The sequence below is a fragment of the Sorex fumeus genome, unplaced genomic scaffold (genome assembly GCF_029834395.1).
Source record: "Sorex fumeus unplaced genomic scaffold, SorFum_2.1 ptg000178l, whole genome shotgun sequence".
NCBI lineage: Eukaryota > Metazoa > Chordata > Mammalia > Eulipotyphla > Soricidae > Sorex > Sorex fumeus.
The window spans coordinates 1,634,269-1,660,594 of NW_026606235.1; the positions used below are offsets into that span (position 1 = coordinate 1,634,269).

General features: G+C 54.9%; 2 protein-coding genes across 2 annotated transcripts in view; both read right to left on the reverse strand.

Annotated features, from left to right (window-relative positions):
* The window catches only part of SCRT2 (scratch family transcriptional repressor 2), a 240,779-nt gene that overhangs the window by 199,576 nt on the left and 14,877 nt on the right, over window positions 1-26,326 (reverse strand). The window lies entirely within an intron of this gene.
* ANGPT4 (angiopoietin 4) overlaps window positions 5,054-26,326 on the reverse strand; it is a 36,359-nt gene continuing 15,086 nt past the window's right edge. Inside the window, exons 2-9 of the mRNA XM_056107858.1 lie at window positions 25,517-25,672; window positions 23,954-24,075; window positions 19,873-20,105; window positions 16,769-16,884; window positions 13,945-14,046; window positions 11,754-11,920; window positions 6,389-6,519; window positions 5,054-5,285 (exon numbers count right to left, since the gene is read on the reverse strand). Of these exons, the coding sequence (XP_055963833.1) occupies window positions 5,125-5,285; window positions 6,389-6,519; window positions 11,754-11,920; window positions 13,945-14,046; window positions 16,769-16,884; window positions 19,873-20,105; window positions 23,954-24,075; window positions 25,517-25,672 (1,188 nt within the window). The 3' untranslated portion in view covers window positions 5,054-5,124. The remainder of the gene's footprint in view (window positions 5,286-6,388; window positions 6,520-11,753; window positions 11,921-13,944; window positions 14,047-16,768; window positions 16,885-19,872; window positions 20,106-23,953; window positions 24,076-25,516; window positions 25,673-26,326) is intronic.

Consider the following 26,326-nt stretch of genomic DNA (forward strand, 5'->3'; position numbering starts at 1 on the left):
GATGATGCTGGAGGGCTATATGGTGTTGAGGATCAAACTCAGCGCCTTCTGCATGCCAGACCTGTACTCCATCCCTTTAGACTCTCTCTCTGGCCCCTCCTGGAAAGGGAGAATGGCAGACCCACATTGCCAGTGAGAAGAAGGACTGTGTGGAAGATGGTCCTGACACTGAGACAGACCCCCAAACTGCCCCTATATTCCACAAAGGGCCATCTTGTTCCATGCCCACTGTCCTGGGGTATGCCATGGGCTCCCCCACACTGGGGTGCCAAATGCCCTTGCTTTGGGAACAGGGATTACCTTTTGCCTCTCTGGCTCCATTGGCACTAGTAGAAAGGCAGGTTTATTTGGTCTTGGAGAACTTTCCAGAAGTTTTTCTCACTCCTCCAGCATTGTGTAGTAGACGCCAAAATGCCTGAACCAGGGACACAGTGTACACAGCACGGGAGGTGATGGCTGGCTGTGCTGCCTTGGGTAAGGCCCCTTTCCTCCCTGGGCTTCATTTATTCACCAAACAGGGAGCACGCTGGTCAGATCTACGAGTGACAACCTGGCACCTGTGTAGGGACTTGGAGATGTAGCTACCCGGGGGCCAGTCCCTGTGAGCAGAGACCCCCAGGGAGAGGTGGGAAGGGCTCAGCCACCAGCTCTGCCTCCCACAGGGCCTTCTGCTCTCTGGATTCTCCAGCTGCCCTGCTGGAGGCTGAAGGTCTGAGTGTGAGTTTCCAAGAAAAGGTGTGTGGGTGTATGGGGCTCGAGCGTTCAGTGGCCAAGAACCGTTCCCCTGGCCGGCCCATGGCGACGGACGGGTGAAGGACTTGGGGAACAGAGAAACTGGGAAACTGGGCCCCAGGCTGGTTGGCAGTCAGTTTATTTCTCTCTTCTCCCCAGCTCAGTCATAGTTGTAGTTTGGGTCGTAATCCCAGTCATCATAGTTCCATCATCCTAGTCTCCTCGCAGATCTCAAAGTTTTCTACCTCATTATATCTTCTTCCTCATCTTGTCGTAGTCTCCTAGTCCTCTACTTCTAGTCTTTGTTATCCTTCTGCTCCCAAAGTCTCAGTTCTCATCCTCTTTCTAGCGGTCGACTTTCTAGACCCCCCCCCCCCCCTTACCCCTTACAGCATAGTTATGTAGAAATCATGAAGGGTGGGGACACACAAAGTGGGGTTGAACATTATCATAACAACAAACAGATGTAAAGCCACTCCTTCAGGAGATTAACTCAAGGACAAAATCTCATCTGAGGGTTCAGCACTCCAGATTACTAGGAGATCCGCTCAAGGGCGGGATCCAGGGTGTATTGCTTTCTCCTTTCCTCAGCTAATAATTCATGTAAACAATCAAAGTAAATTTCTTTCTTTCTTTTTTTTTTTGCTTTTCAAGTCACACCTGGCAATGCTCAGGGGTTACTCCTGGCTCTGCACTCAGGAATCACTCCTGGCAGTGCTCAGGGGACCATATGGATGCTGGGAATCGAACCCGGGTCAGCCACATGCAAGGCAAATGCCCTACCCATTGTGCTATCACTCCAGCCCCGTAAATTTATTTCTTATAATATTTCTAGTCATTTTGTATGAGCACAGTAAGAGATATATTAAACTTAAAGGTTGACTCTTCCTGGGGACATCTCACTATATATTCCAGACCATAATCCTCGGGCCAGGTTAGTCTTTCCTAACTCCAGCAGGGTCCTTATTCAATTCTTTTTGGGTCATGACAGAGTTTGTTCCATGACCCTGCTCCTATTATACTTATCTTGTCTCCTTTTGATGCCAGGGTAGTTTACAGCTTGTCCTGGGTCCATCCCTGGGTCCTTTGTTGGGACTTTGCTTTTGGAGTGCTAGGAACTAAGGGCTACTAAGGTTTAAGTCAAATAAATATGGATGCTCAGGAGTAAATATTATTTTGGAGTCAATTAACTCCCATGTTATAGCATGAACTGTCCTCCTGTGTCTATACTAAAAGGACGTTGCTAAATAAACCATGCAAATGACATAAAAGAAAAAAGAAAAGCAATATAGGATTATTAGTGCTTGATGGAATTGGGTGGGCCTCAGGGCACAGTTGTTGGGAGTTACTCAATAAACCTAAGCTCCCCTGCAGGAGGAGCAAGGATAACCCAATGTTATCCAACAGTCTGAGGACGTCTAGAGGTCTGCGCAGGCTTTGTCCTTCCTGCACAGACATCAGAGGGTCAGAGGTGTCCTGGGGCTCTGCTACAGGGTTGCAGCCTAACACTCCTCGAGGGACTTAGCTTGTCTCCTTTTGAAGCCAGAGGATCCTTTTGACAGAGCAGGTGCCCGTGATAATGGGGGCAACCTGGGTGATGAGCCGGAGGCTGGGGCCAGGCCCTTGGAGCCGGGCGGCAGGACTGAGGGCAGAGATGGAGACGAGTGGGAGGGAGAGACTCAAGGAGGAAAAGTGAACAGCAGTGCTTGCCTGCCCAGCACCGTTGCTTCTTGAAACAGCACCTCAGCTTCCCCATGGCCAGTCCACACGGCCGGGGTGGGATCAGGGTCTGATGGCGTGATTCAGGATGGGTCAATCCAAGTGAAAGTGCTAAGTGCAGGGGTGGGAGTGGGGCAGTGCTGGATGGAGAGACTCAGGCTTTGCTGGGCTCACTGGGATGGGGCGAGGGGTGGGGAGCATTCTCTGTCTTCAGGAGGCTGGACTGGGAGCACGTGAGTGCAGGGACTGCTGGGGCCACCTGTCAGGAGACAAACAGACTAAGAATAAAATTCATGCAGCTGATACAGGACTGTGACGTGGAGAGGAGGACTTTCATGGAGCTCCTGGATCAAACCACGCCTGAATCCCTCCTTTTGGTTCCTGTATGTAATCCATCCCTTCCTGGGGACTGGGTTTCGATCCATTGAACTTTCGAGTCCTGTGACTGAAGAGGGTGGAAGGGAAGAGGCTGACAAGCAGGAACCTACACAAATCTACAAATAGGAACCCAAACCAGTTTCATGGCCCTTTCGAAGCACAGAGATTTTGGGCCGTCCCCCTACCTTGAGGATGGCGCTGTCCCTGGCACTCAGGGCTTTACTTGGCCACTCCCCCTAGCGGAGAGCCAGCCCAGCCCACCAGCCCCCCAATACAAAATAAACGTGGGCACAAGACCAATATGCTGGTCTCACCTGAGCCTGGGAGGGGTCAGTAAGGATGGGGGCACCCATTCACCTGTTCAAGAACTAACATTTATTAGGCACCTGCAGCATGCGGAAGTTTGCATGCACAGCCTCATCTCCTCTTGCGAGATCATCATCCTGGTTCGTGAGCAGGACCCTGGGGCTCAGGTCTAAGAGATGAAGCCGCTTGCCCCACGCCTACGTCCTGCCCACGGCCGCACTGAGCGCAGTAGATGCAGAATAAAGGCTCGGGAGCCTCAGGGCTGTGCGCCTCTGGCCACCCTCAGCTCTGCGTTCCTGACATTCTTGACTGCCCGGCAGGAGATGAGCCTGAGCCGGGCTGGGCTTGCTTGGGTGACTGACTGAGGAGGGACTCGGGGCTGGGACAGAGCCAGGCAGTCTAAGGGGGTCCCATTTCCGCGGCCCAGCCGCCTGCAGGAAGTGCCTCTGAACAAACACAGAGGCCCCCTCTGGGTGGGACAGAGCAAAGTGGGGGACCCGGGGATGAGCTGATGATGATAGGACAGTGCTGGCCTCGGAGGGATGAGGACGGTGTCTCTTGGCCCTGCCCTGGGACCTTGGGCAGAGTCCAGCTGCAGTGTTACTGTGGGTGGGGCTGGAGAATGAGCTGGGCTGCTGGCCGGAAGGTGAGAAGGAGCTGGACACAGAGTGGTGTCCTTTCCCAGGCAGGGTGGACACCCCGCGAGTCCCTGAACTAGACCTGGGGTGGGTATGGTGACTGGGAGTGCTGCAGGGAAGCCCCCCAGGCAGAGACCCGCCTTTGTCAGCATTGGGGAGTCTCAGAAGACATGGGCCCACAGCACAGACAGGAAGCAGAGTTCTAGAACCTTCTTCTGGGATGGCTGTGTCTGCTTTAACCCAAGGGTCCTGCCAGGGTCTGTTTGAGGCCATCACTGGTGTCTCCAGGGCCAGGACAGCTGGAGGTGGGGGAGGAGGCTCGAGGCACTGAGTCAAGACCAGTGAAGACCGACATTTCCCAGGGGTGCCCAGGCCCAAGGAAGCCCTGCAATAAATAGGACCTATTTTCCAGACTTCAGGAGAAGTCTGTCCACACTGTCCCCCACATCACTGATGGTCACAAGGGACATGGCACATCAAATGCTCTGACAAGTCCTGCAGCTGGCATGGATGTGTGCACGGATCTGGTAAACCCAGCGCTTCTTGGTCATGGGCACTTTCACTCATTTCGTTCTGGGACCACACCTGGTGATGCTCAGGGCTTAATCCTGGCTCTGCACTCTGGAATTACTCCTACTGGGGTTCAGCAGAATGCCGGGGATCTGACCCAGGCTGGCCACGTGCAAGACCAGTGCCCGACCCGCTGGGTGATGGCTCTTGCTAGAACCTCCAAACAAAGTCTCGAGGGCAGGGGCACTTTTTGAGAAGAGTCCCGGTTCTTGTCCGGGAGAGCATCATCCAGGACTGCTCGGGAGAAGGGACCCTGCTTAGACTTTCTGGGAGCCCCAGGTCTGAGCTCCGGATGCTGAGCCTTGGGGCAGGGCAGCCCTGGGGGTGGAAAGAATCATTCCCAGCACGACGCAGGGCAGACCAACTTCAAGGACATCCCAAGACTGAGAGCACTGGGAGCAGGGCCAGCCTTTCCACCCATCTCGGGCATGGAGATCAGGAGCCACAGCTGGGTAGCTCTCTGTCCCCTGGATACTGCCCCGTCCTGCCAGAAAGTCCACCGCAAGACAGGAGCTCTTCCGAAAAGCCAAGGGAAGCGGGTTCTCGGCGCAGGCAGGGGCTCTCGCAGGAGGCAGGAGGGGAGAGGAAAGGGATCCCTTGGAGGTAGGAGGCCCCCACCTGCCCACCCTTGCAGAATCTGGCGAAGTTCCGGGGGGCAGCCGACTCTCCTGCACTCCTGGGGCAAGGAGGGCTCAATCCCAGGTCCCAGGTCCTGTGTTCGGGTCCAGCTGGCCCAGAGCAGAGCCAGCGGGCTCCTCCCTGGGTGCAGCCCGGCTGCTCCTTAGGTGCCCACGGGCCGTAGCATCATGCGGGTGGCACGCAGCGAGTAGCTGGGGCCCTGGAAGTAGTACCAGCGGATGCCATTCAGCTTGCGCATGTGGTGGCGTGCCGGGTAGTAGATGCCGTTGAGGTTGGAGAGGCCGCAGGCGTCAAACCACCATCCTGGGGGGCGGGGAGGGGGAGAGAAGAGGAGGGTGGAGGGGGAGAGCCCCGCCAGTGAGGTCAGGGTTATTCTCCCCCAAGGCGACCACCACTACCACCACAGCTATGTCGCTGCCTCCTCCAGGAAGCCAGCTTGCAGGGAACCTGGGTGGGTGAGTGGAGGTCAGGGGGCTCCGGGAAGGGGCTGGGAGACCACAGCCTCCTGCTCAGCTTGTGGCCTCTGGAGATCGCACCAGCTTCTTGTCACCCCAGTTCCTGTGTCCCTGTGACCCTCTCTCACCATCCTCCCTCCACCCCCGACTCTTCATCTTCCCTGCTGGCTCTGGCGGTCACTGATTCTGTGTCTGGAGGTCTCTGTCCTGGTCTGTCTCTGTCTCTGTCTCTTTGTCTCTGTCTCTCTCCCTCTCAAATAACACTCGTCTCACTGAGGGCCTTTGAACTCTGTTATCCTGTCCTTCTGCATCTGCTTGTTAAATTCCTTTTTTTTCCTCTTGGTTTTTGAACCACATCTGGCAGCGCTTGGGGCTGACCCCTGGCTCTGTGCACAAGGATTACTTCTGGCAGTGCTCAGGGACCAAGTCTAGGTTGGCTGCGTGCAAGTGCCCTACCTCTGTACTCTCTCCGTCTGTCATATTTGGTCACCATCTGCCTCTCTCCTCTGTACTTCTGTCCCCTAAGTTGTCTCCACGCTACTCTCAGGGTCTCCCTCTATGCGCCCATCTCTGTGTCTTGGGAAATCTCCCACCTATCTCTGTCCCTCCAATCTCTCTCTCTTGGACCCAGCTCTCTGCCTTCATCTACCCCTCTGCTCCCAGACCCTGGGCCAGCACATGTGGGATGGGGATGGGGGTGCCTGGTGGGGTGAAACTCTGGGACACGCCTGTAGAAAAGTGAGACTGCTGGTTGTAGGGGGTGAAGCCTGAGAGACACCTCAAGGACTGGAGCGGGCTGGCGACCAGCCTGGGGGGTGAAGGGGGGTGTGGAATCGAGACGCCAACCAGGTTCCTGACTGTCCTGGTTCCACAAGGACCCAGGGAGGGAGGGAATGGGGTGCACAGTGGGCGAGCCGGCAGGCGTAGGGGGCTTCTCTCCACGGCACCCACCTCCAGACAGCATCTGGGCACACTTGCAGAGGCAGTTGTCATTGTCTGCGTCACGGGTGCTGAAGTTGGTCCCCTGCAGGGCCAGGCTGCTCTGGCGTCCTGCTGAGCCACTGTACCCGCCCAGAGAAAGCCTGGAAGCCACCCAGAGGTGGTGATGGGAGAGAAAGGATCTGGAGTCAGCACGGGGGTGTTTGGGGAAGAGCAATCTCCCAGTCAGGGGCGTCCCTCTGTTTGTCTTGGGGTGAGGGGGTCCAGCCTGGGGAGCTCGAATTTTCCTCCAACCCCCTGCTTGCTGCTTCCTCAGGTGAGAGTGTCTGTGGCGGTCCCCACCCACTGTGCCTGCTTCAGGCCGAGAGAGAAGATGGCCGTGAGCATGAGGACACAGCTGGCCTCACTTGCTCATCTCTGGACCATGGGGCTCCGCAGCAGTCAGCTCCCTCGCTTTTACACCCTCACAACACCCCATTCTCTCCGATGAGGAGACAGATGCAGGCACTGAACAGAGCTTGCCCAAGGACTCAGAACCCAGGAGGGTGAGGTGTGGCCTGGCTGGGCAGTGCAGTATGTCAATGCTGCTCCCCTGCTGGGCATCCTGCAGCTCCAGCCCCCTCACCCCTCCTCATAGCCATTCTCCTCCTCCGGGAAGTCTTCCCTGATCACACCTACATATTGGTGCCCTGGGGCACCCCCAACACAGTGGCTGCCACCTCTGCAGACAGCAGGTGGGTGGAGGGTGGGGGTGGGGAGACTTTATAGACTTCAGCTCTGCCAGGGGTGAGTTCCTGGGAGTGGGGGAGCACATTCAGATTGTGTGGTGGTTCTGACCATGAGACCTAGGGGATTGGATTCAGATCCCGGCTCTGTTGCTAACCCGCTGAGAGTCCTGGGCACTTTGCTCCACCTCACGGCTCTGTCTTCTCTGCTTGTCCACACGCTCCTGGGAGTGGTGTTTACAGGGCTGCCGCGTTTGGACAATGCTGGCCCATGGCTGGAGCGGTGTGCAGCTGTGTATGGGAACGCTCTGGGCACTGACAGCCGTCTGCCTGTCCTGTGCTCCCGGCTCTGGGCTCAAGCTGGCACCGCTGAGCCTGGCTGAGGGAGTGTGGGGTGTGGAAACCGGAAAGGGGCCTGCACTGGCAGCTGAGGTGGGGCGCAAATTAGGAGGCTGCCTGGGTGGGGCTGAATGGACCCCAGATGTGGCTGGGGCAGCTTAGAAAGTGTCGAGGCCCGGGCATGTGGCGGGCTCAGACCTGCTCTCCCTTCCTGCTGTGGGCTCTGGGCATGATGTGGGCTCAGCCCTGCCCTTCCCGCTGTGGGCTCTGCCTATGGTGAGGTAGTGTGTGTGTGTGTGTGTGTGTGTGTGTGTGTGTGTGTGTGTAGGGGGTGGGCACAGGATCCAGATGTCTGCAGCCAGCTGTGAAGCCTTAACCGTGCCCTCACACTTGTGCCCAGGGTTATGCGCGGAATTACAGACCCACCTGCTGAGGGGTCTGTGTGGGTAGGGCCTCCCTGGATGGAGGAGCATGTGTGTGTGTGTGTGTGTGTGTGACAGATGCCCCTGCCTCAGTGCCCCCTCCTGGTCTACTCACATGATTTGGCTCCTGATCGTCCATCAAGAGCCCCAAGATGTGAGTTCCAGGCCAGGCTGGGGGAGTGAGGTTTAGGGTCCCACTCTGTCTGGGCTGGACCTAAGTGACGGGCCTGTTGGGATCCCTTCTGCTGAGCAGGCCCATATCCTGAGTCCCATCTCATAGGCTGCTCCTGTTCCCTCCCCACGGGCCAGACTGAGGAATCAGTGACCGCTGGGGGATGGTCGAGACACGGCTGGGGAGCCTCACTACCCCCGTTGTTCAGATACACATGGAACATGTCAGCGGTTCAGGGCTGGGCAAGTCAAAGAAACATGTGGGTCTCTGGGACCCCAATGTCAGCAGATGAGGGGCATTGCCCATGTGCCCGTGACTCTGTGAATGTGACAGTAGGTCTGGCTGTGAGCTCTGGTGGAAGATTCTACTCACTTACGTGTGGACATGTGTGTGTGAGTCTGTGCAGGAACGGCTGTCCTCAGCTGAGCTCTGGACTCCGTGCCTGTAAGAGTGTTGACCTGCAAGGCCTTCTGGAGTCATGTTTGCATATACATGTATGTGTACATGTGTCTCTCTGCGTGTGCACATGCATGTTTGTGTGTGCATGTGTGCACGCACACATATGCATGTGTATTTGTACATGGGTGTGTGCATGTGTGTGTGATTGTTTTCATGCATGCATGTATGTGCATGTGTATTCGCACATGTGTGTGTTTGCACGCATGTGTGTATATGATTGTATGCATGAGCATGTGTACGCATGTGTGTGTATGTGTGTGTTTGTGTGTACACACATGTGCATACATACGTGTGTGAGTGTGTTTTCGTGCTTGTATGTGTGTGCATTTATGTGTTGTGTCTGTGTCTGTTAAACCCCCGTGTCTGCAGTCCTCCTGCTGGTTCCTGCACTTGGCCTCGGTGTGAAGGTGCTTGGGCACACAGGTCCTGGGTGAGAGGCGGTGTCTGGCATGTGCCTCCCCGCCAGTCTCTGCTGCTTTCAGCTGCGGGCCCCAGCTGGGCTCCAGAGGGCCCCCTTGTTTCTGAGCCCTCCTGCACCCCAACGCCCGCACCCAGCTGCAGACTGCCCACAGGTCGCTGGCTTTGGGTTTCTCTATGGCGATTTGCTCCCCAGCCTGTTGACCCTATAGTGGGGTACAGGGACCAGGCGTGCTCTGTCCTTCTCCCTCTGACCCTCCTCTGGCAACTTGTAGCCTCTCTGGTGCATCCTGGGAGCTCCACTTCCCAGTGCCTACCCTACACTTCTCTGTATGCAGAGCCTCCTTCTTAGGATTTGAGTAGCCATCAAAAGAGGTTTGTGGGTAACTGTGACTAACTGGACATGAGCTCTATCTCTGCTTCTACTCAGAACATCCCCACTGCCTGCGATCCCTTCCTAGCCTCTCTTGGTCAGGACACTGTCTGCTGTTATAGTTTCACCTCCTCCAGGGAGCCCGCCCCAATCACACAGGTGCCTCTGTGCCCTGTGAGCTTTCCCATGAGGCAGGTTTTGCCTCTTAGGGGTGAGAGGTTGCCTACGGACATACTCGTCTATATCATTTTTTAGGGGAACACACACCCAGTGATACTCAGGGGTTAGTCCTGGCTCTGCACACAGGAATGACTCCTGGAGGTGCTCAGGGGACCATATGGGGTGCCAGGGATGGAACCCAGGTTGGTCACATTAAGGCAGGCACCCTCCCAGCTGGACTATCTCTCCAGCTCCTTGGACATACAAGTAGCACAATGTACTGTGAATAGCATTGAGGGATGACACCCAGATCTGATTTGTCCCCAGTGGGCACTGCCCATGGGTGCCTGGCACAGAGCTAGTGTTCAACATACTGGTCTCAATTAGGGCTCTACAGAAGGTTGAGTGGATGTGGGCCCTTGGAAGACTGGCATCCCTGTCTGGGAATATGGGCATGGAGTTCTCCCCGGCTCACACAGAGGGCCCAAGCAGTGCCCACGAGAGGACCTGGCGAGAGGTTCCAAAGGTAAGACACACTCAGTGGATACAAATGACAAAGATACACAGAAGCATAATTGTTGCTGTTGTGCCTTTGCATGTATGATGTGTCCAACAGTGACTGACTATGAGAGATGCTCTTCTGCAGATCTTCTCAATGATATGAAAAATATAGTTTTTATGATGAGGAGAGAGAGAGGGATTGGCTCAGGGTCTCCCAGGGAGACAGAGACGGAGCAGACGGAGCCAGGTTCCACGCGTTGGCATTGGTGGTCAGTGGCTTAACACTGAGGAGGGTTAAGGCTCTTATTTTACTGTGGGGGCAGGATATGGGCTCAGGAATTTCTACTGGCAGTGCTCTGGGAACTATGCAGTTCCAGGGATTGGACTTGGACCCCCTCTCCCCCTTTGTGCAGTGCCTGTGCCCCAGTCTTTTGAGCTGTCTCTAGTCCTTTTGGGCAAGGGGCATAACTGGTGGGTCACAGGGGTTACTCTTGACTCTACAATCAGAAATTGATCCTGGTGGTGCTTGGGGGACCATGTGGGATGTTCAGGATCAAACTTGGATTGGCCATGTGCTTGACAAATGCTATCCCTGCTGTACTACCGCTCCGGGCCGTGGCCTTGGTTTCTTATCCAAGGGGGATCCGGCTTAATCCTGCCTGGTCCAGATGCAGGTGATGTTTCCTGCATCCTAGACCTTGCACTGGAAGGAGGAAATGATCAGTCTGGGGTGGGTGCTGGGAGGAGGATATTAGAATGACGTGGCTGGGAGAATGAGGGCTATTTAATGGAAAAGAGAGCAGTGGGGTGGTGGAGTGGTGGGGTGGTGGTTGCAATATCACTGTGAAACGCCCCCAGAGGTGAGTTTAGGTCTAATGTGCAGGGGGCCTGAGTGACATCAGAAGTTTCTTGGGAAGGAGTGATGTCCCCATCAGTGGGGGCAATCCAGCATGGCTGGAGGTGCCCGCGAGAAGGTTTGAACATTGAAGGACTGCATGATACCAGGGTTCTCTGCAGTCCCATAAACACAAGCCTCCGAATCCAGTTGAGTCTGTGTCCCAAGAGAGCAGGGACCATGGTGTGGCTTCAGAACATGCATTTCTCAGAGGGAAAACATCAGGGAGCAGAGCTGCCAGTCATTTTGGAAACAGGGAAAAGTGACTTTAAATCCTAGCTGGATCTCACTCGTCTGCCTGGGAAGGGAATTTAAACCCTGCACCTCACTTTCTGCATCGCTGGAGCAGGCATAGTTCGGAGTGCCCTGGGGGAGGAATCGGTGGAGGAATGAGCCAGAACAGTCAGCAAATGCTCGTTCCTTTGTTCTAAACAGAGCTAAGAACCAGGCTGAGATGAGGTAAGAGGCTTGGATGATTTTATAATGCACGAGATCTGCAGCCCGTTTGATTCTTAAGAGGCAGAGGGAGGGAGAAACCAGAGTCGGAAAGAGCCCCAGTCTCCTGATTTCCAGCCCCAGGGCATTTCTATCTCAGCCTCTAGCTTCAGGCAGACTGGGAAAAGACTCCCCCATCCCTCCCGTAAAGTGACTGACCCGGGCTAACTAACCTCAGAAAGACCCTCCCCGCTCCCCGCTCCCAGCGCCAGCTGCCTGCTCCCCACCCCACCCCGTGGCTGGGACATGCTGAGTGCGAACCCGCCGCCTCCAGATCCCGTGACGTGCGTCCAAATGGAGGACAGATGGAAGGAAGGGGAGACGCCCAGGGACTGACCTTGCATGCAGTCTCTGCAGCCACCAGCCCAGGGCCCCCAGCCCGCCCGCCTGCCCGCCCGCCCGTCCGGGCCCCGAGCCCACCTGTAGAGCTGCCCCTCGCTGCCCAGCTGGAAATGCTCGTACTGGGCATAGGCCTCGTTGCCCTCCCAGTCTTGCAGCTCCACGCGCAGAGAGTAGGTCCCGCTGCTGGTGAGCTGGTGCACCACCTCGTTGCCCAGCCAGTGCTCCCCAGCCGGGTCACCAAAGCCCTACAGGGAGGGAGGGTGGGAGTGGGCAGTGTGCCGAGGACAGCGGGTGGCTACACCCCTGACTCAGAAGCTGGGCCGGGCCAGGTGCCAGAATGACCGATCCCAAACCACTTTGCCTCATGGTCGAGTTCACGAAGTGGAGTGTGGGCAGGCCGGCCAGGGCGGAGAATACCCCAGCTCCCAGCCCAGCAGGACTAAGGCTTCTTTCTGTAAATGTAAATGCTGGGTAAGAGGAATCGAAAGCATATTTCTGTGAAGTTCAAGCTCAGGCAAAACTAAGCACTGAATGACAGAAGTCTGGGTGGTGGGTATCTTTTGGTGAGTATCAACTGGGAGTGGGTGGCAAGAGGGATTCCTGGAAGCTGGAGGTGTAGATCAATGTTCTATACCTTTTCAGACCCGTGGGCTGGCCCATGCCTGGCACACTATTCATATGGGCCAGTAGTTAGAACCGAGGCAGTAGGCTGGTGTTTTTCAACCTGTCCACACCTGCAGCTGGAGTGATTGCACAGCGGGTAGGGCATTTGCCTTGCATGCAGCTGACCCGGGTTCGATTACTCTGTCCTTCTCAGAGAGCCTGGCAAGCTACAAAGAGTATCCCACCCGCAGAGCAGAGCCAGTCAAGCTCCCCGTGGCGTATTCAATATGCCAAAAACAGTAACAAGTCTCACAATGGAGACGTTACTGGTACCCCCCCCTCCCCGAGCAAATCGATGAACAATGGGAGAACAGTGCTACAGTCCACACCTGCAGATCACCACCGGTTCATGGAACAGTGGTGTAGATAACTATTCTGTGTGGTGCTCACAGGGGCAAGAAGAAGCTGGAAACATTCTCCTGAGTTCTTCTATTCAAGGTTTTTACACTCAGCTGCATGAATGTCAAGCCTCCATCACACATTAAAGATTTGAATGAGCAGACTTCCATCAATGACCTGGCAAGTGGCAGAATTTCAGCCACACAGGAATGGAAAGCTAGGAGCCTTGATTTTCACATTATAGGATGGCAGGAACCTTGCCCTCTCCCAGAACCAAAATTCAGTACCATGGACAGGGCTCGGCTAAGCCCCACTCCCCATTTTAGTGGCGAAGCAAGTGATCTGCCTGAGAGATTCTCGTGACTCTGAAAATGTCTGCGTCTGAGCACCCCCGTTCCTCTTGGGCACTTTAGGGATCTTTTCAAATCCAACTGGTTAAAAAATATTCAAAATTTACTTAGGCCTGTAACAGCAAACAGATACAAAAGATACTATTGTTGCACTTCCTTATGGGGATGTTTTTGTATTTTACTTTTGCACACTTGGAGCTTTTAATTGAACTGACAAAAAATTCCTTTATTTAAGAATAATTTTTATTTAAGTTAAAGTTTAACTAAAAAAATAGAATGGCTAGGGCGATAGCACAGCGAGTAAGGTGTTTGCCTTGCACACAGCTGACCTGGGTTCGATTCCCAGCATCCCACATGGTCCCCTGAGCACCGCCAGGAGTAATTCCTGAGGACAGAGCCAGGAGTAACCCCTGAGCAACGCCGGGTGTGACCCAAAGAGCAAAAAAAAAAAAAATAGAATAGCAGGGCACTACTTCTCATCTTGTAAAATGTGCATGGTCTTTGGGCTAGAAATACCATGTTGAGAAATATCTCTCCTGTGGATCAAGTCATATATGTTGAAAGACACAGAAATTCTTTTAAGCAACATATCTGGGGTGGGTAGGGGAAATGGCACTTTCTAGCCCCCAGGAGTAACCCCTAAGCATCACTAGGTATGACCCAAAAAGCAAAAAAAAAAAAAAAGAATATGTGCCAGAACATTTGCGACCCCTTCACCCCCACCCCCTGCCAAATTAGTCCATTTTGGATGCTGTAATTCCTGAAAGTGAATGAGTACTGAGCAAATCTGTTTGAAAGGGGTTGTAGGAAGGATGCAGATCAAACCAGCCCCCAGCCCCCTATATATGTCCTGCCCCAGTTTATGCACCTGAAGATCCGCCTCCCCCTCATCCCTCCCCCCAGGACAGCAATGGTACCTGCTTATAATCCTTCCAGTTCCGCTGGAAATTGACGCTGCCATTTTCTCGGCGCTGGATGAGGGTCCAGCCGCCTCCATTGGCCTCCATGTCACAGAAGACCTAGAGGAAACAGCTGCATCAGGCTGGGGGCATGGGAAGCTCTTGGAGGCTGCTCGAAGCAAGGAGTGGGCTGGCTCGAGTGTGATGGGCCAGAACCACAGAGAGCAACAGAGGAGGAACCTGGTGGTCAAAGCCAACCCTCACCTCCACATTCATTTTCTTTTCTTTTTTCTTTCTTTTCTTTTTTTTGCATTTTGGTCACACCCGGCGATGCACAGGGTTTACTCCTGGCTCTGCACTCAGGAATTACTCTTGGTGGTGCTCAGGGGACCATATGGGACGCTGGGAATTGAACCCAGGTCAGCCTCATGCAAGGCAAATGCCCTACCCGCTGTGCTATTGCTCCAGCCCCCTCCACATTCGTTTTCTTTCTTTTTTCTTTTTTTTTCACATTCATTTTCTAATGAGACGAACAAGTATCACCCTCTCAGAGTCTCCCTCTCCTCACCTCTCTGCCCCAGTTTCTCATCTGCAAACGGAAGATGAGAATTCAAGGAGACCTCTAGAACAGAGAGTGGCGTAGAGGGAAACACTTCCCCAGAGGCTCTTCACTTCCTACTGCTGCAGGACTATTGAAAGGGCTCAGTGGTCACTAGTGTCAAGTGCCCGGCACACAGACAAATGTTTTCCAAGCACCTGCTACTGCCAAGCTCCATCCAAGGCACTGGGGATGCTACTCTGGGTAACACAAAAAGAGTGCTTCCTCTCCGAGAGCTCACCATCCATCAACCACACCTTTGTGGTCTAGTCCAGACTCACTATTTTTTTTTTCAGTCAGAACAAGCTTAATCAGGACAAACGTGGTTTTCCATCTCCATACTAGAAAAATTAGAGATGAATCAGAGATAGGCATCTCTGGGGACTCACTTAGCCTGGAGGAGATAGGCAGGATAGGCAGACTTCACTGTGCACATGTGGTGAGTTCCAGGGAGAGCCTCCCACCAGGAGTTACTGATCTATCATGGAAGACTTCTTGGAGGAGGGGACATTGGGACAGGGTTGTAGAAGATGGTGTGCTGCCAGGAGAGCCCAATGGGTCTGGAATTTCCATGCCAGCAGGAGTAAAGACTCAGAGGTGGCAAAAGCTGGTTCAGGGAGAGAAGGCATTGGCATCTGTTTGGGGGATGGTAGCTGAGTGTGCAATAAGGGAAACTGAGGTCCAGAGATGAGAGGAACTTACTCAAGGCAAGGAAAATTGACATTTGAGCCCAGATTCCTTGCTTTTCAGGAGAGCTGTCCCCTTTATATTAGTGTTCCCAAGTTTCACTCACTCACACCTTCCTCAATTCCATTACAGCTGGATTTACTTAAAGTTTTTTTTTCAAATAGGGTATTTACTTTTAAAATGGTTTCCTGTTTTCTTAAAACAAATACTTCTATTAAATGCATTTGTCATTGCCATAAGTCTAATCACAAAATAAAGAGAACAAAACAATCAAAAGTTAATAATAGTAACCGCAGACCTACAAGGTGCATCTCTTGGTTATAAGAGGAAGTTTAGCAGATGAAAAGTGTTAAAGATATGGGGTCAGAGCAATAGTCCAGTGGGTAGGGCACTTGCTTTGCACATGGTAGGCCTGGGTTTGATTCCTGGCACCCCATATGGTCCCTGAATCTGCCAGGAATTATCCCTGAATGCAAAGCCAGGAGTCAGTCCTGAGCACCACAAGGTGTGGCCCAAGAACAGAAAACAAAAACAAAACAAAAACACAAAATAAAAAAGAAGGCTACAGATAACCTGCAAGGGGCTAGAGCAATAGCACAGTGGGTAGGGCGTTTGCCTTGCATGTGGCCAACCTGGTTCAATTTCCAGCATTCCATATGGTCCCCTGAGCACCGCCAGGAGTGTTTCCTGAGTGCAGAGCCAGGAGTCAGCCCTGAGCATCACTGGGTGTGACCCAAAAACCAATAAATAAATAAATAAATAAATAAATAAAATAAATAAAGATAACCTGCAAAAGAATAGAGTCATCCAAAGGATTGAAAAAACTAAAAGAAAAAAAGATCAGAGACAAAGTATAGGGCTTAAGGCTCTTGCCTTACATCCTGCTGACCCCGGTTTCAATCCCAGATGGTTCCCCAAGCAGATAAGGGTTACTCCTGAGCAGAACTCCCCCCAGCCCCCCAAAGGGAATTATAAAATGAGAAGAATGCCTGTACCCCATATGCTTCTACTTCTGTGCCAGCCCCCAACTCTCCCTATGAGCATACTTTCCCTTCATCCCTCTCCCCTCCAAATAGCTGGGCCTCGAAGCTCAGGGCAGTGGGTGGTGGGGGGCAGGCGAACCATCTGCTAAAGATGTGGAGCCTCCCTGGGCCTTGGGCTCTCATTTTCCATGGGGAACGGAGCCCCCACAGCCTTCTTCAACAAGATTATATGGAAGAGAAACTTCCTGGGACTGGCATTCCAGGGCACCTCTACTCCAGCACCACCATAACCCACAGAATTATGTCCTGCTAGTCAGACTAGAAGCATCTCCAATGGCAACCCCGGAGAGGGTACACTGTCTGCTTTGTGAACTTCTGGCTTAACCCCAGATCTGACTCCTGATTCGAGAGAGGGGGCCCCTGAACATAGAGCTTCCCCATTTTCTCTGCCAACTCAGATGTTGGACAAGGCCTCAAGAATACCAGGGCAGGGTGGAGGGGGGGTCGGTGATTGTTTGAGAGTCCCCTGCATGCATACCCTCTGACAGTAGCAGACTCTCGAGCGCCCCCTAACCTTTTTGGGCTCCGTCATATTGACCACGTGGATGACGTAGACGCCGCTGGTGTTGGCCCCGGAGCGCTGGATCTCGGCACAGTCCTGAAACACCTGCTCAGCGGCCCTCACGGGGGCTGCCGTGGGTCAAAGCAAAGGCAATTGGCCATGAAGGGAGGGGAGAGAGGAGGCCGTGGCAGGCACCACACCTGCTTCCTAGCCAGGCGCAGAGTTGGGAGGTGCTGGGGCAGGGAGATGGGGCAGACCTGCAAGGGTTCCTAGCTGGCTGACTCTGAGCTGGGGCTTAGAAAAGAAGCGGACGTGGCATTGGTTGAGAAGAGGGAAGAGCCAGGCAGGAGGGCAGTGTCTGTGCAAAGACTCCGAGACAGGAAGTGGTTCATTCTACGAGAGCAGAATTGAGGCTAACAATGAAGAATGGGGAGGAGCCGACCCGGAGAGCACCAAGGCAGGGAGATAAGTCTGTGAAGCAGCAGGGGCCTGTCCAGACTGGAGAGCCAGATGGAGGAGGCAAACTGTGCTGAGGAAGGGTGTGTTGGCCAATGTAGGACAGCCACTGGAGGGGAAAGTTGCAAGCATGAATTTGGCAAGCACCAGGCTGCTATTCCCATTGCACAGAGCAGAACACTGAGGCATCAGAGGGGGGAGCCTGGCAAAGGGCACACAGATGGGCCCAGAGCCTTTCCTCCCTCCATGTGTATGGGCTGATATGTCCTTGGAACTCCCTTTGGGAGGCCCAACATACCCCCCAACCCCGACCCCTACAGCCCTAGAGGCATTCTCCCTCAGTGGGCTCTCCCTGAACACGTCTAGGACCCCATTTCTTCTCTCAGAGTAATAGTAACTAATGACAGAATTTCACCAGGCCCCTAGGGTCCTGCCTGAAAATTGCCAGGGCTTCAAATCCTGCCTCTGACACTTTCTGTTACAATATTGGCCGTCAGAACCCAACCTCTGGGTAAGTGCTATCCTGTGATAGGCTAAAGTTCTAGACAGCACCAATGAGAAAAAAGGATGCTGCCAAGGGGTGGGACTTCCCATTTGACCCTTAGTTCTGGCTTCGAATTCAAGAAGGAATTTGGATACGTGTTGGAAGATGGTTATTCCTAGGTCACCAACAAAGCAACTTAGATGCCAAATTCATGCTGGTGCACAAAGAGCCCAGGGCAGGATCGACATACCCACCTGAGAGCATTTCCTTGGTGAAATGCAGCCCAGCTAGGCATGGGGGAGAGACTGGCCTGAGGGCTAGCGGGTCAGCCCTCTGCAGCCAAGCAAGCACAGAGACAAGAGCTGGCTCTAGACTCTGCTGTTATTTTCCTTAGTTAACCTCGGAGGCCTGGAACCCCCAACCTCTGCTCTCCACCAAGCCAAACGAAGCAGAAAGACAGTGCAGGCTGCCTGCAAGGGTGCCAGCATGCCTGCTTCTAATGCTATCTCCATCCATTCTCTACTCCACATGTGGATTCCGCTTTTCCGACTAGAACACCATAATGCTTCTTCTCCCCATGGTGCAGAAGGAGCAAAAATTTGGGTCAAGGGTGCCTGTGGTGAAGTCCAGAACACAACCTCCCACCAAGCCTGCGAGCAGATATTTGGCTGCAGCTGGACCCTGGGACAGCAATGAGCCTGTGGGGAGGGCACCCGCCCCAGCCCCCTGCCTCGGCCAGAGCCACAAGACCCGCACATGTGGGACTGATTTAGGCAGCCTCGCTGCCAGGGCTCTGCACAAGCCCATGATGGGTCCGGGGAGTCCCCCAGCTCATGGTTTGGAAAGCAGCCGTTCTTTCCCGCTCACGACTGGGGCTGTAAACTCCATCTAGCAGGGGCTGTAAACTCCATCTAGCAGAACCGACCCAACTTCGATGGATTTGTGATCTTCTGTCCCCATACTACTGGCAGCCACAGCTCCTGGAGCCCACACTTCTGCTGGCTTCCTGGTGCCTTCAAGGCTCTCAGACCCCCTTCCTCCACAGCCCTGCCACCCCATGGAGATTCAGCTGCTGTAGGAATCTCGTCTCCTGTCTTTCTCTCCCCAACCCATTCTCCTCTCCAGCCAAGCTTCCCGCTTCTCCCAAACCCTCCCATTGCTTCCTGCTGCCCTCCAGTGAGAGCCCCTTCTCCGAGATCTTTCTGTCCTCTCTGGAGCTGGAAACTTCAGGAATACTGTAAGCAGAGCTGATGGCAGAGCGGAGAGGCACTGCTCCCCTGGAGAACCACAGATAGCAGGTTGGGCATTTGGGCTTTTTTTTTTTTGGATAGCTCCCAGCTGTGCTCAGGGCTTACTCCTGGCTCTGAGCTCTAGCAGGTCTCGGGGGGAACCACTTGCTATGTCAGGAACTGAACCTGGGTCTGAACCTGCAGGCAAGGCGGGTGCCTTAACCCCAGTACTATCTCTCTGGCCTCGTGTTGGGCACTTTTGCAAGAGGCGGGACCGTGGCCTTTCTGTTCCCTGCTCTGCCCCCACTCTCAGCTCTGGGGCTGTATGCAGTAGGTGGTCAATAAATGCTTGCTAAAGAACTGATTGAAACTGGAATGCCATGGTCACCCCAAGGGGCCCCCAGCAGATGCCAGGGCTGGGGAGCTGGATTAGAGATGCCTCCCTCCTCCCTCTGGTTGGGCCAGGTGGGAGTCATTCTTGGGGAGTATTGAGTCTCGGGGCTCCATTTCATAGCTACAGAGACAGGGTCAAGGAGTGGTGAGGCAAGTACAAGCCAGTGGGGATGGCGGGTGGAGTTGGCTAGGGTGTCTTGGTTATCATCACCACACCCAATAAACAGATGAGGAAAACTGAGGCCTATGTTATCACCACGCCCAACAAACAGATTAGGAAAACTGAGGCCAAGGGAGGCACAGGGGCATGGCCAAAGTCACTCATGGAATCAGGAAAGGCAGTCTAGATTGGTCCCTGGAAGTATTTTCCTGGGGGCCCAACTTATTCCTAGTGTCAGTTATTTTTGTTTCACACTTGGGGAGTGTGGGACACGCGATCGCTCTCCCCCTGGGCGGTTTCCAGGCTCCCGAGTGCAGCCAGGGCAGGGTAAGAGCCCCCCTCGCCTCTCCCGCCCGCTCCCGCCCCGGGCGCACGCCGCCACGCGCTGGCTCACCCGGGCCCTGGGCCACGACGCGCACCAGCCGCTGCACGGACTCGAGCAGCTGGCGCTGCTGGCGCTGCAGGAGGCTGGAGTTGCTGCTGGCGGCGCGCAGGCTGCGCTCCAGGCCCGCGAGGGCGCCGCTCTGGCGGCCCAGCAGACGCCTCAGCCGCTCCTTCTCGCCGCGGAGGCTGCTCAGCTCGGCCTGCTGCTGCGTCTCCAGCGCCAGCACCCGCGTTTCCAGCGCGCTGCGGGGCGAGGACGCAAGGGGGTGAGGCGGCTGTGTCTCCCCCACCCAGGGCGTCCCCGCGTGCGCTGGACCCGGGGTGATGCAGCCTTAAGACCCGCGCTGAGGCTCAGAGAGGCCAAGCGCCCGGCCCTGGGGCGCACAGCAGGGAGGCAAGTGCCCACCCCTGCAATGAGGAAAGGCCTGAGGCTGGCCTTGGGGTGAGAGGGAATGGGGGTCAGTAGAGGAGAGAGGTGGGCGTGGGAGGGAAGCGCCAGCACCCTCCAGGCACCCATGGTCAAATCCTAAATATCCTGGGCTAACTAACCCCCAGGGAAAGGGAGCAAGAAACAGCTTTAAAAGTCAGGTTTGGCCAAATGGCTTCTCTTCGGGTGTCCCTGGAAATGTTCTGGAGGGGCAAAGAGGCTGGGGCCAGAGCCATAGCACAGAGGGTGGGGCACTGGCATCCCAGAGGGTCCCCTGAACACCTCCAGGAGTGATCTCTGAGGCAGGGCCAGGAGTAACCCAGAAGCACTGCCAGGTGTGGCCCTCAAACAAAACAAAACAAAAAAAACCTGAACTTTGGGGGTTGGAGCAATAGCACAGCAGGTAGGGTGTTTGCCTTGCACGCAGCCGACCTAGGTTCGATTCCCAGCATCCCATATGGTCCCCCGAGCACCGCCAGAAGTAATTCCTGAGTGCATGAACCAGGAGTAACTCCTGTGCATCGCCGGGTGTGACCCAAAAAGCAAAAAAACAAAAACAAAACAAAACAAAACAAAAAAAAAAACAACCAAACTGGAGTGGCAAAGAGAGAGGAGGTAGAGTGGAGTAGTCCTGGGTGTCTGTGTGCTTCTCTGACTCCATCCGCAGGAGCACGAAGTGTGTGTGTGTGTGTGTGTGTGTGTGTGTGTGTGTGTCGGGGAGGAGGGGAGGTTAGCACAAAGCACCGGGGGCAGGGGGAAGGTTAGGGGATGAAGGTACAAAGGACGAAGGATAGGGTGAATTTACAGGAAAAGGCACTGGAGAGAAACTGGGCCGTGGTGGGGAAGGGGAAAGAAAATCCAGGAAGTGCCCAGTGGGTGCTTTTCCTTCCAGCAGCAGTGAGGGGTGTGATGGAGGGCGAAGACAGGGAGGAGGGTCTGGGGAGACAAACTTCCTCCTTCCTTCTGTACTGAGCACTCAGGTGTAATAAGCACAGAGAGACGTTCTCTCTCTCTCTCTCTCTCTCTCTCTCTCTCTCTCTCTCTCTCTCTCTCTCTCTCTCTCGCTTTTGGCCCATACCAGGCTGTGCTCAGGGCTTACTCCTGGCAGTGCTCGGTGGACCCTGTGTAGTGTCAGGACGGAAACTGGATCCACTTCTTGCCAAGACGAGCACCTTAACCCCTGCAGTATCTCTCCATTCCATACAAAGATCTCACCAGCTCTTCCGCTTTGGGCACTTTGGGCCTCGACTTTGCTCGTTTGTGTGTGCAATGAACTATGGGAACGTTATTCATCACATCTCAGTTTGGAGCAATAACACGCTGGCAAACACCTCAACAACACCTGCTGTCTAGGACCTGGGGAGATCAATGAGGGGAGAGTCGTGCAGTTGGGGTGATGCCGTCGGAGGAAAACCTGAGCAAGGGCCTTGTGCAATTATAGAGCCATTTCCAGGGCCACCGGGGAGGGGAAGGTGCAGAGGGGTCTTGTGCAGCATTTGGATTTTTTTTTTTTTTTTGCTTCCTTGGGTTACACCTGGCTCTGAGTTCAGGAATTACTCCGGAACTACTCCTGGAGGTGCTCAGGGGACCATATGGGATACCAGGGATCAAACCTGGGTCGGTCACGTGCAAGGCAAACGCCCTACCCGCTGTACTATCGCTCTGGCCCAGCGTTTGGATTTTTAAAAAGACCATTCAGGGACACCACATGCAAGTTTGCTTGCATAGTTGTGAGCACAACTGGGAGAGCAGCTTGGGAAAATGGGGAGTTTTGTCTCCTACTTCCTTTCTGTGGCCCCAAACCCCACTGTGGCCTGATTCTATACAAGCGTCTGATACATGTTAAGTACTCATGGTCAAAGGGAAGGGACCGCTATGACCATGTTGGAGGGAAGTGGTCACTCTGGATGATGACTGGGTGCTGAATGCTGGGAAAGGGCTATGCATCATACCCTATTAGTGACACAGTGTAAACCAAGGACCTTAAGCGGGGGAGGGGTAGGAAAAATAAAAAAAAAAATCCTGCCAGAGAGGCAGGCTGGGGGGTGGGAGGGAACCTGGGGACATTGGTGGAGGAAAGTGGACATGGCGAAGTGACTGGGACATTGTACACCTGAAAAGCCAATCATGAATAACTTTGTCATTTACGGGGATTCAGAAAAAAAATTAATAAAAATAATACAAACAAAGAACTGAATGTGAATGAAGAATGAAGGGGCAGACGCCGGAGAAGGGAGAGGAGGTTGGTTCTCTTGGCTCAGGGGGGAGGCGGCGAAGTAGCAGGGGGAAGGGGGAGGTGTGACTGTACGGGCCCATTCTCCAGACTAACAAGACGAGTCCTGCCAGGGCAGAAGGAATTTCCCCTGAAGCCCAAATGATGCTGCAGAAAGAGAAAAAAAAATGTGTGTACACCCCAACTTTTAAAATGCCGGCTGTCCCCTGGTCAGTCGGTGGTGTCGATTTCCTTCTTCTCTGGTTTCTAGGGGCTGCTGATGCTTTGTCCCCGGCCTGCCCTCCCCGCGGTGGAGAAGAGTGATAATGAGAAGAGGGCGAACTCGTTGGACGAGAGGGAGCTGGAGGGAGCTGGCCGGTCCTCCTGGCCTCCTCCTGACCCAGCTGGGAGCAACCATTACATTTGCCCAGATGCCCCTGGTCTCACGGCTGCTTCCGGGCGGGTTTCGCCTCCCCCCCTCCCATGCCCCCCTCCACCCCCTCGTGCCTCGCCGCTTTCTCCCCACCTCAGCTCGAAACTGAGATGGAATCAGCCTCTGAGGCCTTATCTAATCCCCATGACTTTCTTCCTTTGTAATTTAAGGGGTGTTCCTGCGTGCATATTCGCTTACAGGACAGACTCTCAGCCAGGGCAGACTCCAGTGAGGGCCGGGCTGTGGTGGCCTCTGAGGATGGGGGTGTTCTGGAATTAGCTGGACCTGTTTGTGTTGTTTTGTATTTTTTTTGTCGTTGTTGTTTTGAGAGGAAGTTGGGCCATCACTTGGCGATGCTTGGGGCTACTCCCAGCTCTGTGCTCAGCAGTCTCTCCTGGCACTGCTTGCGGGGGAGGTCATGTGGTACCTGGGGACCATGTGGTGTTGGGATCAAACAGGGGAGTGAAGTGGCATGCAAGCCAAGCACCTGAGCGTCTGTGCTATCTCTCTGGCTTCCCTAGTGATGAATAGATAAATCCACTTTGGATCGACAGGGTCAATTGTACGGCATGTCAGTCGCAGCTCAAAATCATCTGTTGGCATTCAGACCGTCAGGGAGGATGAAAGAGGATGGAAGGGAAAAAGAAGGAAGACCAAGGTGTGCTGAGCCCCCGGGAAATGCCTGTCCCCTGTTCCCACCCAGCGAGGAGTGGCCAGGCCTTTTGCCTGCCTGGCCCCTAGCCTCAGCTGGACCTGCTGTCCCCCACTCTCAGCTTCCGGCTAACCCCCAACCCCAGGCGGACCCTACTCTCCCGCTTACTCTCAGCTTCCGGTGACGCCCACCCCAGCTGGACCCTATTCTCCCGCTCACTCTCAGCTTCCGGCTGACTCTCACCCCCGCTTCCTCCCAGCCTCAGCTCAGCTGTCACTAGCCGTCCCTCCTTCCAGTTCTAATCCAGGCCCCTTGCTCTGGTCCAGTCCCTGCCCACGTCCTGGGCCCACATCCGGCCAGTGCCCACCTGTTGCGGCCCTGCAGTTGGTGGAGCTCATGGCCCTGCAGCAGGAGCTGTTTCTCCAGCCTGTTGGTGGACACCGAGGTCTCCAGAAGTTGCATCTCCATCCTTGAGGTCTGGTTCAGGACCTGCCCCGGCAGCAAGAGGGGAGGGGTGGGTGGGTGTCAGTGAGCCCTGCGGGAGCCTGTCCGGCACTGACCCCTGACCATGGTGGAAACTCGCTGCCTCCTCCCAACTTAGCATTCACTGATCCTTGTGGCCAGTCCTATTCACTTATTCACTCATTTATGCATTCATTCGTTCACAGGCTCTGAGCCTGAGACCTCCTTCCTGAATGTTCTCCTCCCCAGCCCGTCCCATGGCCATTCCTTTCCTCCTGCTCCTCTGGCCCCAGGGAGTCATCGTCTCTGTCAGGGGCAGAAACCAGGTCACCCCGTGCAGGGTGGAGCCTGACCACGGAGCTAACTCCAAGGGCTCCTGACCTCCACCATTCACCAGGCAGAAAGTTCTATCAACCTGCACATGTGTTCCTGACTCCTCTCCTCCACTCCCTCTGTCCCCTTCAGTCTCCCTCTTTCCCGGGGCTTGTCAGACTGGCCCGGCCCAGTCCACGCTGGGGCTCCTGATCATTCCCCCTGCAGCCCACTCTTTGTTCAGCCCTTTACAATGTGGCCCCTGGACTGGGGGCAGGGGGTCAAGTGGTCGAGCACACACATAGCCTGGGAGAGGGCCTGGGTTTGACCCCCAGCACCACACAACCCTCCTGAGCACCGTCTAGCGTGGCCCTGGTGACCCCTGAGCACCACCGGGCAGGAGCACTGAGCTGTGAGGCCTGCGCCTCTGCTGAGTATCCTTGGGAGTGGCCCCAAGCCTCCTCACACTGCTGTGGTCCCTCCAAATGCTGAACAGAATCTGCTCCCTCTGCCCCAGTGTGAGGGTCCGCCATGGCCTGGCCCTGCTCCTGTGGACGCCTAGCCTGCCATCTGCCTTGGTGACTCTAGCCACGCAGGTGCCCTGATATTCCTGGAGCTTGCCAGCAGGGGTTGGCCTCTGGGCCTTTGCACATGCTGCTGTCCCCATCTGAGGACTCTTCCATCTAACTGTGATCCACCCTTCCCAGTGGTGCCTTCCTGGCCTCACTGCCTAACACTGTGGCACATCCCTCCCACCAACCCCAGGCCCCACTGAGTGCTCTCCTGGTGGGCGCTTTTGCCTGGCAGCGCCCCAGCGCATGTAAACATGTTGTATCCTGCTCCCACCCCTTCCCTCCCCTCCCCTTCACTCCCCTCGCCCCTCCTCTCCCCTGTCTCCTCTTCCCTTTCCCTCCCTTTCCCTTCCCTTCCCTTCCCTTCCCTTCCCTTCCCTTCCCTTCCCTTCCCTTCCCTTCCCTTCCCTTCCCTTCCCTTCCCTTCCCTTCCCTCAACAATCCTCCCCTTCCCTCCCCCTCCCCTTCCTTTCCTTCCCTCCCCTCCCCTCCCCTCCCCTCCCCTGGTTTGTGAGCCGATAGGTGCCCTTGGCCTCACACGTCCTCCATTCCCCCCTCCCCGACTCCCGGTCTCCCTCCTGCACCTGTGCCTCCACGTCGGTGAGCTTGCGGGTCTGGGCCGTGGTCTGGTTCAGGAGGCTGGTGCCCAGCTCTAGCATGGTGGCCGTCTGGTTCTGGACCATGTGCTGCTGGGCCTGCACCAGCTCCGACCTCAGGCTCATCTGGATGTACCTCTCCAGCTGCGGGGAGACCGTGGGCTGGGGTCACGGGGAGCGGCTGGGGGAATCTCCTGGTCTTTTTCTGGGTTTCTGCAGAAAGACTGGGCAGGTCTCCCTGAGAAGACAGGCCCTCCTTCCCACCACCTGGTCTCTGCCACAAGCTTCCTCTTCCCTCCAGTTCAAGAGAGCCCACACAGCCTATCCTGTTAAATCCAAGCCAAATCAGATTCCTCAACTACTCGCCGGCATTATATGTAGGGTCCCCGTCACACGCAGAAGAAAAGCCAAAGTCTCTGTGAGTGGCTTCTTGCCCAACCCGGCTTTTCCTCTCCCCTCTGATTTCCTCCCTACTCTCTGTCCTTCCTTCCACTCCAGAGGCACTGACTCTCTTACATCCCTCTAATACAGCACGAGCCTGCCACAGGAACTTTGCATATGCTGAGCCTCTCCCTGGAACTCCTCCCCACCCCAAACCTTCTCATCTGTGGAGCATCTCAGGTCTTTTCCTACAACTTGGTACTCCCCCCCAACACTACATCACACACTTTTCTGTTCCTGGACCGTGTCACCCTGGACGTCGATTTCACGGAGGGACTTGGTCTGGCTCAGCGTTGTCCTCATGTCTAGCACAGTGCTTAGGGGAGAAGGTTAATGTGTGTGTTCAGTGCGTGAACG